Here is a 12,585-nt window from a genome sequence, read left to right as displayed (position 1 = left end):
TTGTGTTGTTTCTTCATCTAGGGAGGTTATGGTTTGATAAGAAGATTTGTTGTTGTTGTGAGATTTGTATATACCAGCATTTAGAATGCTAATGCATGTGTTCCTCAGCAGGATATTTGAACATGCTTGGTCTTAATTCACATGTATGCGCTGCAGATGATGTATTTGAGGAATAGTAAATGAGAGTGGACTAGGAGAGAGTTGACATTTTCATTACCACTCTGTTAATTTATGGAGGCTTGGGTCTGGATGGAGTAAAGTACCTGTACAAATCCTGGTGTCTCTCTCTCTCTTGGTTTTCTCTCTCCTGCAAGAGTTTATTCTAATTAGACTTTTTCCTTGATAATTCCACATATTGCACTGCAATCAGTTACATTTACGACATTGGCTTAGTTGGCCTCACTATTCCAATCACTGGTAGCTAAGTTATGGCACCTCATAGATTAACTCATTATTTTCATTAATTGTAGCAAATGAGTCGTCTGACCTTTTTTCAATAATCTTTGCTCCTTTTTATTCACCAGATACTTTAAGTATGTTTCACTAATGTGTGAAAATGAAAGAGGAATGGATTCTTTGTCTGTAATAGGTTCCCTTTTAAAGAGCATTTTATGCACAACAAATGTCTTGTGCTTGATACATTTAAAAAATTATACTTGTGTGAGAGATACATTACTGGTTAATAATTCTTGAATTTTTTAGACAAATGTAAATGGTGCATGTTTTTCTTTAATTGCGAGACAATTCATTTATTATTATTATTATTATTATTATTTTAAAATGTCACCCTAGCTGGAAAGCCGTTTTATTGTTTTTTGTTATTGTTTCGTTTATGTTTTATTTTTGACCCGACAGTGAAAGAAAAGCAGCTGAGCTGCTGGTGATTACACTCTCCCATACTCCCGTAATTCGAGATGGTCCTCACTGCAGAACACGAAATCCAGGGGGAGGAGTTGAATCCAGATCCAGCTCCTCCCACCTTACATATACCTAACCAATTCCCATACTTCCATTTGAGTTGTTTCACAGTCGAGCAGAAAGTAATAATAATTATTGAATGAAAAGGCTTTATCTACGTGTTTGGATTTTAGTGTACTGTAAGTAAACTCAGTGGGAATGAACTGGCTGGTAGAATTGGTAATGGCAGAGACAGATGGAGGCAGCAGTATTGGCGTGTGGGATGCTGGCATTCTTTAGCAGTGTGTGGAGAAGACATCTGCATGAGATGTGTTGTCTTGTCAGCCATTTCATCGAGGTTCACGGCTCTATGAAGCCTTACGCAAAGGATGATTAGGCTTGAAATGACTTGATTTAGTGAACTTCTGAAATGAGAAGGCAAAGCCCCTTTTTACCTTTGAGTTTATTCACATCAATTTGTTCATGTTTCAGCTGCATTTGATGTCTATGGTTTCCTGATTAAAAGCTTATCCAACACCATTTATATTATATTTGGGACTATCAATAAGAAATGAATACTTTAAAATTCTTTCTTGTTTATATTAACATTATATCCACATCAAGTCACATCAAAGGCATCAAGTTTTCATCGCATTAATGAGTGCTCATTAAAAACTCACCAACTCACTATGTGTTGCAAGTCATTTCAGATTCATTTTGATGTGCCTGAAGATGTGGTGTTGGGTTAATTGTTTGCTCTCTAAGTCTGAACCATTTAGCCCAATTTGTGGACCTGTTACACTGTATATACATAGTGGGCATCATCCCACTGACAAGATAATCAGCCAATCACAGTGGCGTGGAGGCACTGCCTCATGTCATGTGACTTTTAACCTGTATTATGCTGCTTTTAGGAGCTCCGTGAGAACACAGTAGACCAATTCCCTCTCAAACTTTATTCACAACTGGAAATATTAATACTTTACTCATCCCTTTTTTTCTCATCCTAATGTTTTTGAGAATTCACCAGCTCCTGCCTTTTTATAGAAAAGGTCTTATTAGATGATTTATTAACATTGCACATTATATTGTGGTTCTTACCATTAAAAAAACAGTAATATAGGAACTGAAAGTCACCGATTTAGTTTTTACAGTAAATGACTGTTTGGTTGATGGGAAGTGAGCCTAGCTATTTCCACTCTTGAGAGACACTGTTCGATTCTCTCTCAAGGCCTTTTCATTTGTGTGGCCTGGAAATGATGAGCAATTCCGTCATATTTAATCAAAGCAGTTTCTCGCCGAATCTCCCTTGTGAGTATCATGACTGATCTTTATTAATGACCCAATCTGGATCCTAAAACGCAACCCTTAGACTATACTGAAGAACACACAGTCCCTACCCAGCTTTCTAGCGTAGTCATTGTAGCTAAGTTAAAGTAATGATATAAGCTCTACACTGTAGGTGCAGATGGCATTGATTTCATGCAGACAGCCTCAGGGTTTCTAGTCTTTGCTAATGCAAGTTGTTTCACTTTCATTTAGCCTGAATCAGTCAGATAGACAAGCTTGCACAACTACAGTATGTGCTATTTCACTTCCTGTTGGAATGTTAGCCTATAGCCCTAGAAAACATTACTGGAAGGACTCAGTTGCAACATTTCAGACACAGCATCATATCACTTGTAGGACAACTTGTAGCCTACAGAACATTTTGACCCATCTTGCCTTAATGCCATCAAAATCAACGTGAATCAAATCTGTGGCTCAAAACTTTGACATGTGTAGACTAACTAAAAAAAGACTTTCAGCAGACTTATGCATTAAAATGGACTCTAAGTAGGCCAAACATATTAGCTCTTTGTCTTGTCTGCTCATCTTGTCCATCTTGAACTAGTAGAGGTTTACCTAATATTGTTTTTAGCGATTCATCGCTAAGTGCTAATAGCATTAACCAGCCTGGGCGCACATGGAAATTCGCACTGATCTGAGCCATAGTTTTCTGTTGTAAGGAAATTTATCTTAAACCTTTTCTGGGAATTTAAAGTTGGCATGAAACGAAAATTACGATAGTCTTTTCTTCCCTATTGTGGCGGATATCCATATCCTTGTCTTTCGGGACGGAATTAATTAGATCATTGGATCATTGTGGTTTCCTATTGCTGTGTCCCGCCCGTGTGACAGTAAACACATCATCAGAGGAGAGAAGAGATGTTAGAGGGAGGGGAACTTAGTTTGATTAAATATTACACGGGTACATTAATTAAAAAGTAAACATAATGATGTGCACAGATTTATCATTTATTATAAATACTGCACTATTATAAACTGTTTTGATTGAATTGTGAATTGAAGGGTTCGAAATGTTTAATCAGTTTCTGTTCAATTTATAAAGAATAGGTTTTATGAAGTAAATACATTTTTGGTAACCTCCTCTTTTTTTAAATGTCATTTTTAGTTTTGCTTTCCCCCCAAAACTGAAACATAGTGAAAATAGCTGAGAATGAGTCATAAACAGAGACAAGCATTTGACATTGAGGAAAGATTCAGGCTCTGCGCAGTAATCGACTGCATGAATAACAGCTCCTGACCTCTTGACCCCTTAGCTTGTATTTGTGGACGTCCTTCAATCTGCCCCCTGTGCGGATTGGCTGCATTCAGCCCGGGCTAGTGAAGATGTCCATCTGTGTGGGTTCAGCATATAGACACAATCTGCCAACCACTAGGCTAGCGCACATCAAGACCAGTGCCACAATCCTCAGCGGAATAAGCCATGTAAGGCCTTAAGTCTGATTACAAAAAGCTTTGTCATACAGTTTCAGTCTGCATTACTGCAGGAATCATCATCATCTGTATGGAATGGAGGGGAATTCCATCCCGAGCCCAAACGCAGTTTCCTGACCGCTCTCATTACTCTGTGCTGGCTGCTCTCAAGGATCACACTATTGAGTCTGTGAACCCAGCCTGCAAGCCATTCCCATCAGCAGGACTTTGAAAACTTTCATTCTCTCCGCCATAAAGGCTTTGGGATAAACACAGCCTACCCTGGGAATAGCGATGGAACGGCTCTTTAAACTTTGTTTATGCTCATCTCACTGAAGTAGGTCATTTAATAGTGTCTAATCTCCTTTAATTACACTTATAGGCTGCCAAGGTTAGACATGCAGACACCACTGCCAAAGGCCCTTATTGATTTCACTTTAAATGAGGGAAATTTCATGCAGTCAGGCCAGTCTGTGACTTAACAGAAATCAGCAGGTAAAGACACTTCAGAGATTTTATCCGTTCTTTGTGATTTCACCTCAAAGATGGCCCAATAATGAGCTGTTCTCAACAATATTGGCTCTGCTTTAGAACCTTGTGAGCTGTCTTGATTTCTGCCTTTATCGTAGGCAGTTTTAACGGGAATATGTAATCTTGTAAGTGAGGGTTTTGGAACATTCTAACTGTGACTTGTTCAAACTGCTGTCCTCATGTAAAGCGCACAGGAAACTTGATGCCCAATCGATTTAAAGTTTGATTTAGCATGTTGCTAAGCTAACAATAATTGGGAATTGGGTAAATAGTAAATGTATAAAAATTTAAATATTTTCTGTATTTAATTCTTTTTACATTTTACATAGTGTATATTTGCTTTTTGCTTTGTCTTCCAGTGTCTTTCGTAATACATTCTGGGATTGATTTGTGAAGGGCGCATGCAAAATAAGTTATCTTAGAAGGAAGTTTTTCGAGCAGAACCGTAGTGCCTCACCTTTTGCTAATTATTTCTCAGATATCTAAAAAACCCTCAGCTAACCCCTGTATTATGGACTTTTATATAGATTGTATAATAGTGAAACTTGATTAAAAAACTTAGTTGAAAAATGTTCAGCTCCTTTTATAGGTAATCTCTGTAATAATCTTTATAATGTGTTAAGCTTTTTCATGATAAATGGCAAAGAGAAGGCAATTACTGAATGTTAAATGTCAGTGTTAATGTCAATGTGGGATAGAAAAGAAAACAAACATCATTGTTCACTTTCCTGTTCTGTTGACGGGAATCTCTTCCCTATTTAGTATGATTGAATAAGCCTCGTTTCACATCACTTCCCATAACATCAGTTTCACTTTAATATGCAGAGTAAAATCAAGCTTTTTGGATGGAAATGATCTCTCAAGAGACCTCACACTGGAGTAATGTATGCATGGAATGAAACTGAATTAGAGTCCAGCAGAGACACCTTATACATCCTTAAACAGCTTATTTATTATATATTTATTATCATTTTAATTTTAGTATTTCAAATTTAGTATTTTAATATGTTATTTTGATAATATTTAATGTTTTAAAAATGTTTTATTATATTTAATGAATATTTTTTATAACAATTTAATATTAATAAACATATTTATACATATTATAATTACAAAATTAATAACATAAATATTGTTTAAAGTTCATGAATTGTTGCTCAAAGAGTATCAGCCAGGGGCAGTTTACACAACACTATTTTCAACTAAAAACGGAAAACTTTTTGAGTATTGGCAGTTCATTTACATGACAGTGGCATTTTGTGGGGCTGAAATGCAAACTTTTGAAAACGGGTTTCAAATACGCTTTTTGAAACCTATACTGTTATCGTCAGTGTAAACTACCAAAATAGTGATGTAATGCGCACGTATATTTTGTTCAGTCTATAGGCGTGTAGTGTTTGTGTACTATAAGTGACATCGTCAACTACTGGCTGTCAGCATAACACAATGTTTTTAGTCGTTTTCGCGGATCCGTGTGAACAGGGATCATCGTTCTGACAATGTTGTCGACTGTACGTGAAAAACACAAAGGAAAAACGTTTTTAGTACATCGTTGACGTGCTGTAAATGTAAATGTAGTGTTCATTTCCTGGTTGAGCTGACTAATCTCTCTGATGTTGACGCTTTTGATGAGAACTGAATGATTGATGGGAATTGAGTGACTGGCATTGATTCTCGGCTCTTAGTAAACCAGTCATCACTGGGGTGTAAGTGGGTGACTTTATGCTTATGCTTTCCGCTCTATCCTGGCCTGCAAAAAATAACATCCCAAAAGCAGATCTTGTATTTTTAAAAGGGGTTTCTTAAAACATTCTATTTATTGAACGGTAATTACTTTCCCTGATTTATGCACCTTTGCGAGTTACTTAAATATTAAAATCCACACACGCTCCCTTCGCATACTCCCAGCCTTACTTTATCAATACACATGTAAATGAGATCCGAGATTAAAATGCAGATTTCAAAGCTGCTGATGTAAGAAGTCCATCCTTTCAGTCAAACGTAAATGAGTTTGGGCTTATATGGCCGTTTTGCTGATGGTATACACAACCTCATCTTCTGTCTCCTTTTCAGTTTCTGTGTGGATTGGCAACCCCTGAACCCTGTGAGAGGGTTTGACTTTCTTTTTGAATATGAGCTGAACGGACTATTACATCGCAATTTCATGCCCCAGGGGTTATCTGATATCCTCTTCACTACATTTAGCTCAAAGTGTCTCAGTCTCCTCACCTACCCCTGATTCACTCAATGCCTCATTTCACTCTCTCTTTGCCACCACCCTTTATTTTTCAACAGTCTACTGAATGACTTGTCTCAGTGCTTTTAGCACCGTGTGTGTGTGTGTGTGTGTGTGTGTGTGTGTGTGTGTGTGTGTCCAATAGCTGAGCACAAAGTCCGAGGTGTACATACCTGCCTGATCTTTATTTCCATGACACTTCAGAGATGTTATCTGTTCTTTGTGATTTCACCTTAAGGACGCCACAATAATTTTCTGTTCTCAAAAATATTGCCTCTGATATAGAAACTAGGGAGCTGTTTTGATTTCTGCCTTTATTGTAGGCAGTCATAACGGAAATGTAATCTTGTAGGTAAACGTTTTGGAACATTCAACATCATTCAGTAGATCATTCCAACTGCATTCCTCATGTGAAGTGCACTGGAAACTTGACGCTCAATTGATGTTAGCGTGTTTCTAAGCTCTGATTGATAAGCCTAAAAATTCATTACACAAATATTGGTTAAATAGTACTTAAAAAATTATTCAATTTAAAAAATAATGATATTTAAAAATACTTGTTTATATTTCACATAATGCACCGGTATATTTGCCTTTGCCACTCCCTAGAAAAATAATATTTTAATATGAATAATATTTAGAGAACAATACCACACCAATTGGGGAAATTTCCTGGTTTTAAATATTTCTTACTGACCATGAAACGGCGTTTTTCATTTTTTAAATATTGTATCATTATAAATGTATTATAATAAATGATATTGATGCTCAAAACTACGGTATGTATTTTTTTTACTGCAAATGTATATTTTAATATAAATATTAGTTAGAAAATTATACCACACCAACTGAGAGAATTTACCCAGCCTTAAATTTATAATAGCTTTGAAAGTGCATTATATTCAATAAAAAAATATGGCAATGTATTATTTAGCGGTTTCCTCCTTATGACAAACAACAGTCATTATATCACTCCCAGCATCACGTGAATGATGAACCACGTCTCGCTGAAACTGCACCTGTCACAAAAGCATTGCGAGAGACTTTGCGAGATTTTGTTCTTCATATTTCAGTTTTGGGGGATTTATGCAAGGAATACTTCACATGTGTCCTCACTTGGAGCTCAGGAGCAAAAAAACAAAAAACAAAAAAACAAACCCATACTGTAGATTATCTTGCTTGTAGACAATCTTGCTTGAAATGTATACTTTCAGTGGTCATTGTGATGATAAACACTTATTTAGTGTATTTTTAGCACTTTAAATAGCATTTCTAGTCATCATAGGAGGTCTCATTTACTTTGTTTGAAATCTTTGATTACGGGTTGTCACATTATATGCAAATTTTGCTTAGCACTGTATGAAACCTGAAAAACAAAGGACGAAGTATTTTATTTTGAACTGTGACTCATCTGAATGTAATTATTTTCATTAAACCCTTCACAGCATTTAAATATCACCGCAGACACAGTGAACGTTTTTCTTTCAATCACTGCTCAAATCTCAATAGCTGTAGTCAAGTATTTGAGAAGTATTTACCAACCTCACAGCACACAAAGAAAACACTGGGTGTTTTTCATTCAGGTGCTTTAATGAGTAATCTTCACTGTGTTGACAGAGCAAAGTCCATAAGCGACTTAAAAAGCGAAAAGCAGAGGTTTTTAAGAGCGTGAGTCATTTAGCTGGGCAAGCGACTGAAAGTGAAAGGTACAGGACGGCCTTAGTTCATTATCCAGCTTAAGGGCTTGCACTTAAATAGTAGACCTCAGGTGAACGCGCGAGACCCAGCCAAGAGCCGCAGCAGCAGCACCCTTACGCCCACTTTCTCACCCTGAACCTCCCTGAGGTATTTTAAGCAGGATTTCCTTAGTACTGTGCGTACAGCTCTTTGTATAGTATATGTCCTTTGTACCTGCTTTACTGGAAAGTGCTTAGTCATTATTAGTCCAGGGGCGGCCGTGACCACAATTTCCTTAGTTCAGTCATTTCCTCCTCTATAACCCTGGAGGGCACGATTTTTCACTTCATGAAAGTTGTATACGCTTATGACTTTACAAACCCCTTTGCGAAATCTGTAAGATTTAAAATACTGTAGGCTATATATGTAGGAGATAATAAAAACGGAGTTTGTCAATTTATTTAGTACTGCCCAGAGCAAGTTGCATAACAGATATTTAAGTATATTTAACTAGACAAAATAATGAATGAAATGTAGGTAAATAAATAAAAAACAATGCACTTTTATGACCCTTATCATTTTTATTTAATTATAATTATTTTTTATTTTACTTCTTTTTATTATTTATATTTAGCTTCACCTGTGCTAAATAAAGCTCAAAATGCATTTTAACCACCCTTATTATTATATTATATTTTATTATATTGCAATATTACCCTTCTTATTTTTATGTTATTTTAGTAGCTTTATCAGTGCTAAATAAAATAAAATAGAATAAAAGAAATTCACTCAAAGTGATCAAAATTGCAGTTTTTATTTAATTGAATTTTTTATCTTCATCAGTGCTAAATAAATAATTGCATCTTTTATTACACTTTTTTTATTTTAAATATAATAAAGATTCTTAATGACATTGAAATGAATTCCTTATGTAAGAAACCTGTTTTTCTGGCACAGTCGTCTCAGCTTCAGCAGAATTATTTCTCTAACACTTTCGATTCTGCAGTGTGTACTCCCTGACGTGGCGCCCTCATGACCCCAACCTCTCTATGGTCTGTCTTTGACTTTGTTTTTTCCCTGTCTATCTCTCTGGTGCTTTGTTGTAAGCGAGCCCTTATAATCAGTGTTTCTGGCTAAATTAGAATAATTGCTGTGGGTGAGCGTCTGAGGTTCTTGACCTTTTCTTCCGGGAGCGTGCAGTCTTATAACTACATTACAGCCAATGAAGTGAATCCGCTGAAGGATGAGAAAGGAAGGCACATTAACCAAGCATAGGGACACATGACAGTTTGGAGGGGGAGGGACTGTGTGTTAGGAGGATGGGGGTGGGGATTTGAAACCCAGACAGCCAAAGAGCACGCTCGGCTCCGCCCCCTCATAAATAATGCACAATGCTTCGGGTTGTCCCTGCTGATTGGAGTCAGCTGGAGGAAGTGGCTGGTTGCTGGGTTTACCGGCTGACTGAGAGAGCAAGTCCTGCCTAGTATTGTCTCATTCGCTCTGTGAGTGTGTGTATGCGCGCGTTTGCCTCTGTCTGTTCCAAAGAAGGAACTTGGATGTAGGACAGTTGGATCTTCATCGCATCTTGTTCCGCACCACTTCCGTGTTTATCAGCTTCACCTGGATTTACACAGGGGACATGTAACCTCTCCAGCAAGGCTTTGTCTGTGTGTGTGTGTGTGTGTGTGAGAGTGTAAAGGAGGGGACCACCTCCTCCTAAAGGATTCACCAATGCATTCCTGTTGGAAAATGAAGATTCAGGTACAAATGCTGCTATGTTTTGGTGTTGTCTTTCCTCTGTTTGTCTTTCAGCCTCTTGCGGCCGAGGCTGTGTGTGTTTGTGTGTGTGTCATTGTGCTCATGTGAAAGGGGAGCTGTGCGATTGCTGTCTCCATGGTTGCTATTGAGAGGCCTGTTGTTGTGTTATGGAGATGAGGGAGCTTCTGTTCACTAGTGCCAGTTTCAGCATCAGCTGTGAGCAGAATGCTTTTTAAAAAAAATAAACAATGCTGACATTTATTGTGCATTTTTGTGCTTTCTATTCCCTGGTTGTGATTCTCTTTCCACTGTCTAATTCTCGCTGTAAATGTGTGCTCCGGTGAGGGCTTTTATATTTGCTAGCAAAACAGCACTACTGTTGAATTAGTTTTTTTTTTAAATCTCATGTTATACTGGCCAACCAGATGCTGAGCTTATGTTTAGCTACACTTATAGAGCACTTCCTTTATTTTCACCTCTGTGCATCAATATAGGAACTGTAATTGCATGTTTTTGGGGGGTTGCAGACATGCAAACAAACTCGGTAATCAATCATAAAGTGGCTGGGAAGATTCATTAGTTTCAGATGCAGATTAGTGTATGGTTTTGGCACTTATGAACTTATAACCAGGCATATAATATATTGAACCTTAAGTGGTGACTGAACGCTGTGCCAAATTTTTCTTAATCATACAAAAATATCCTTAATTTTAAGCATTGACATTTTTCAATATTACTATGAGACCAAAAGCACCAAATACAATTATTAACATTACACAGGCTGAATCTCCTGTTTTTTTTAGGTTCATGTAGGGATGCACCAATATTAATATTCTTGCAGAGACTGATAAGCTGATAATTGATTTCATTGTATGGCTGATAACTGATAAATGACTGATATTAAAATCCTGTGTGACTTTGTATAGCTTTCTTCTGTCAAGCACAAAATAAGATATTGTAACGAATGTTGATAGCTATGGTTTCAGTTCCCATTGGCCTCCATTGTATGGACAAAAAAATACAATGGAAGTCACTGGAAACTGAAACGATAAATGGTTAAATATTGACAGTATGAGTTAATGTATATTCATATATATCTCTAATATCTTCCGATAACTAATATGGTACTGAGTTATCTTGCATTCCTAGTTTAATGCATTTGGTAGCGAATAACTCATCAATCAAAACACACTGGTTGCATCCTAACATCAGGCAATGGCTTCGCAGGCAGCATTTGTGCACACAGGTATCTCACAAAACTAATTTCGGACAGACTTCTGAATAATTATACACAGTACACACACATTTATTATGTAAGCACAAACTTTTATTTTGGATGTGATTAATCGCGATTAATCGTTTAACAGCCCTACTTTGGAGATAACTAAGTGAATATTTAATGACTAACTATAGGAATTCCTCTCTAGAAATTACACCAATAGTGGAAAATGTTGGTCATAAACACACAAATTGACCACCAAATGCAACAAATCTTTATTTTTTTACCTTAACTGTTACAGAAAGGAACGCACAGGATCGTGGGATAGCAAAGTCAGCGAGGGGCACATCTATGCTGCCTTCATATTGATCAGATGACGGTATCTCACGAAACAGGAAGTGAAGATAACATTGGATTTGAACTATGTTTAACAACCTGTCATTATACTACCTGTACATTTATGTCATTTGGCTTCTACCAAGTGACTAAGATGAATTTGCACCAGAATTTTGTAGAGTTTGATTGGATATCAACACTGAAAGATATGGGACAAGTTTTCTTCAGAACAGACGTGTGACCCATTAGCAATCTACTGCTTTATGCATGTTTGCAATGACGGACACATTAGTTCGGTGATTTGTACTTTCTCTCATAGCCATTATGAGTCATTAAATCTCAATGATGGTTTGTTAAATAAGGCCTGTTAATATACTGGCTCATTACACTCAGTAATCTCTGACTTCGATTTTTGAGTTGTTCCGACTGAAACATCCCAGCAATAGAAACACACGTGTCTGTGACAGAGCACGAGCAAATCGCATCACTGATGGCCGGTGGCCGCACAAAATCGTAGGCTTTGTGTGAAATCCCCTCGTTGGAGGGGGCAGACTGAGATTAACGGTCACATGACCAACCCCGCCCCCCAGCTTAAAACCTGTGGGATAGAGGAAATCATGAGCGAACACAGGAAGTGTGCCTGTGTCAACAACAAAAAAATGATCCGGCCATCTTCGTTCGAGACCAGAGAGACAGACACAGGCAGATAGACATTCTCATTAGGGATGACTCAGTGATTTAAGGGAGATGTGACTGAAAAGCCTTAGGGTTCTGCTGTACATTACAGATTATCCCTATTACTGCCATGCGGTTTCTCTTCTACCTCTCTACCATCTGATTCACAGGAGCCCTACGTAGTGCTCAGTTCTCCCTACACACTGAGAAGATGGATCTCTTCACTTAGCAAAATCTGTTCGATTGGGATGACCTGCAACATCATCAAATTTCAACGTCAAGACAGTACTTGAGTTGTGCATGGGCTCAAAAGGCGAATTTGATAACATTAGCTCTCTCTCTCTCTCTCTCTCTCTCTCTCTCTCTCTCTCTCTCTCTCTCTCTCTCTCTCTCTTACTTCTATATATGACCTCTGAAGGGTCATAGGGCTGGAGCCTATCCCAGTACCTTAGGCCGAAGGTAGAGGAAAGCAGTTAAATGTGTATATATATATATA

At 37.5% G+C, this 12,585-nt stretch overlaps 1 protein-coding gene across 18 annotated transcripts in view; it reads left to right on the top strand.

Moving 5' to 3' along the window:
- The window catches only part of marchf8 (membrane-associated ring finger (C3HC4) 8), a 100,262-nt gene that overhangs the window by 45,718 nt on the left and 41,959 nt on the right, over positions 1-12,585 (top strand). For 2 of the 18 annotated variants that reach the window (XM_079636336.1, XM_079636335.1), the window contains exon 1: positions 9,514-9,862. The exons of 13 other annotated variants lie outside the window; for them this stretch is intronic. In XM_079636336.1, the coding sequence (XP_079492462.1) occupies positions 9,833-9,862 (30 nt within the window). In that variant the 5' untranslated portion in view covers positions 9,514-9,832. Of the gene's footprint in view, positions 1-9,507; positions 9,863-12,585 lie in introns of those variants that run through there. 3 more of the 18 variants (XM_079636347.1, XM_079636341.1, XM_079636334.1) reach the window with 3 other exon arrangements.

Source organism: Phoxinus phoxinus (genome assembly GCF_949152265.1).
Source record: "Phoxinus phoxinus genome assembly, chromosome: 14".
Taxonomy (NCBI): domain Eukaryota; kingdom Metazoa; phylum Chordata; class Actinopteri; order Cypriniformes; family Leuciscidae; genus Phoxinus; species Phoxinus phoxinus.
The sequence above is the reverse complement of the archived record's forward strand: the minus strand, read 5'-3'. Positions and strand labels throughout refer to the sequence as shown.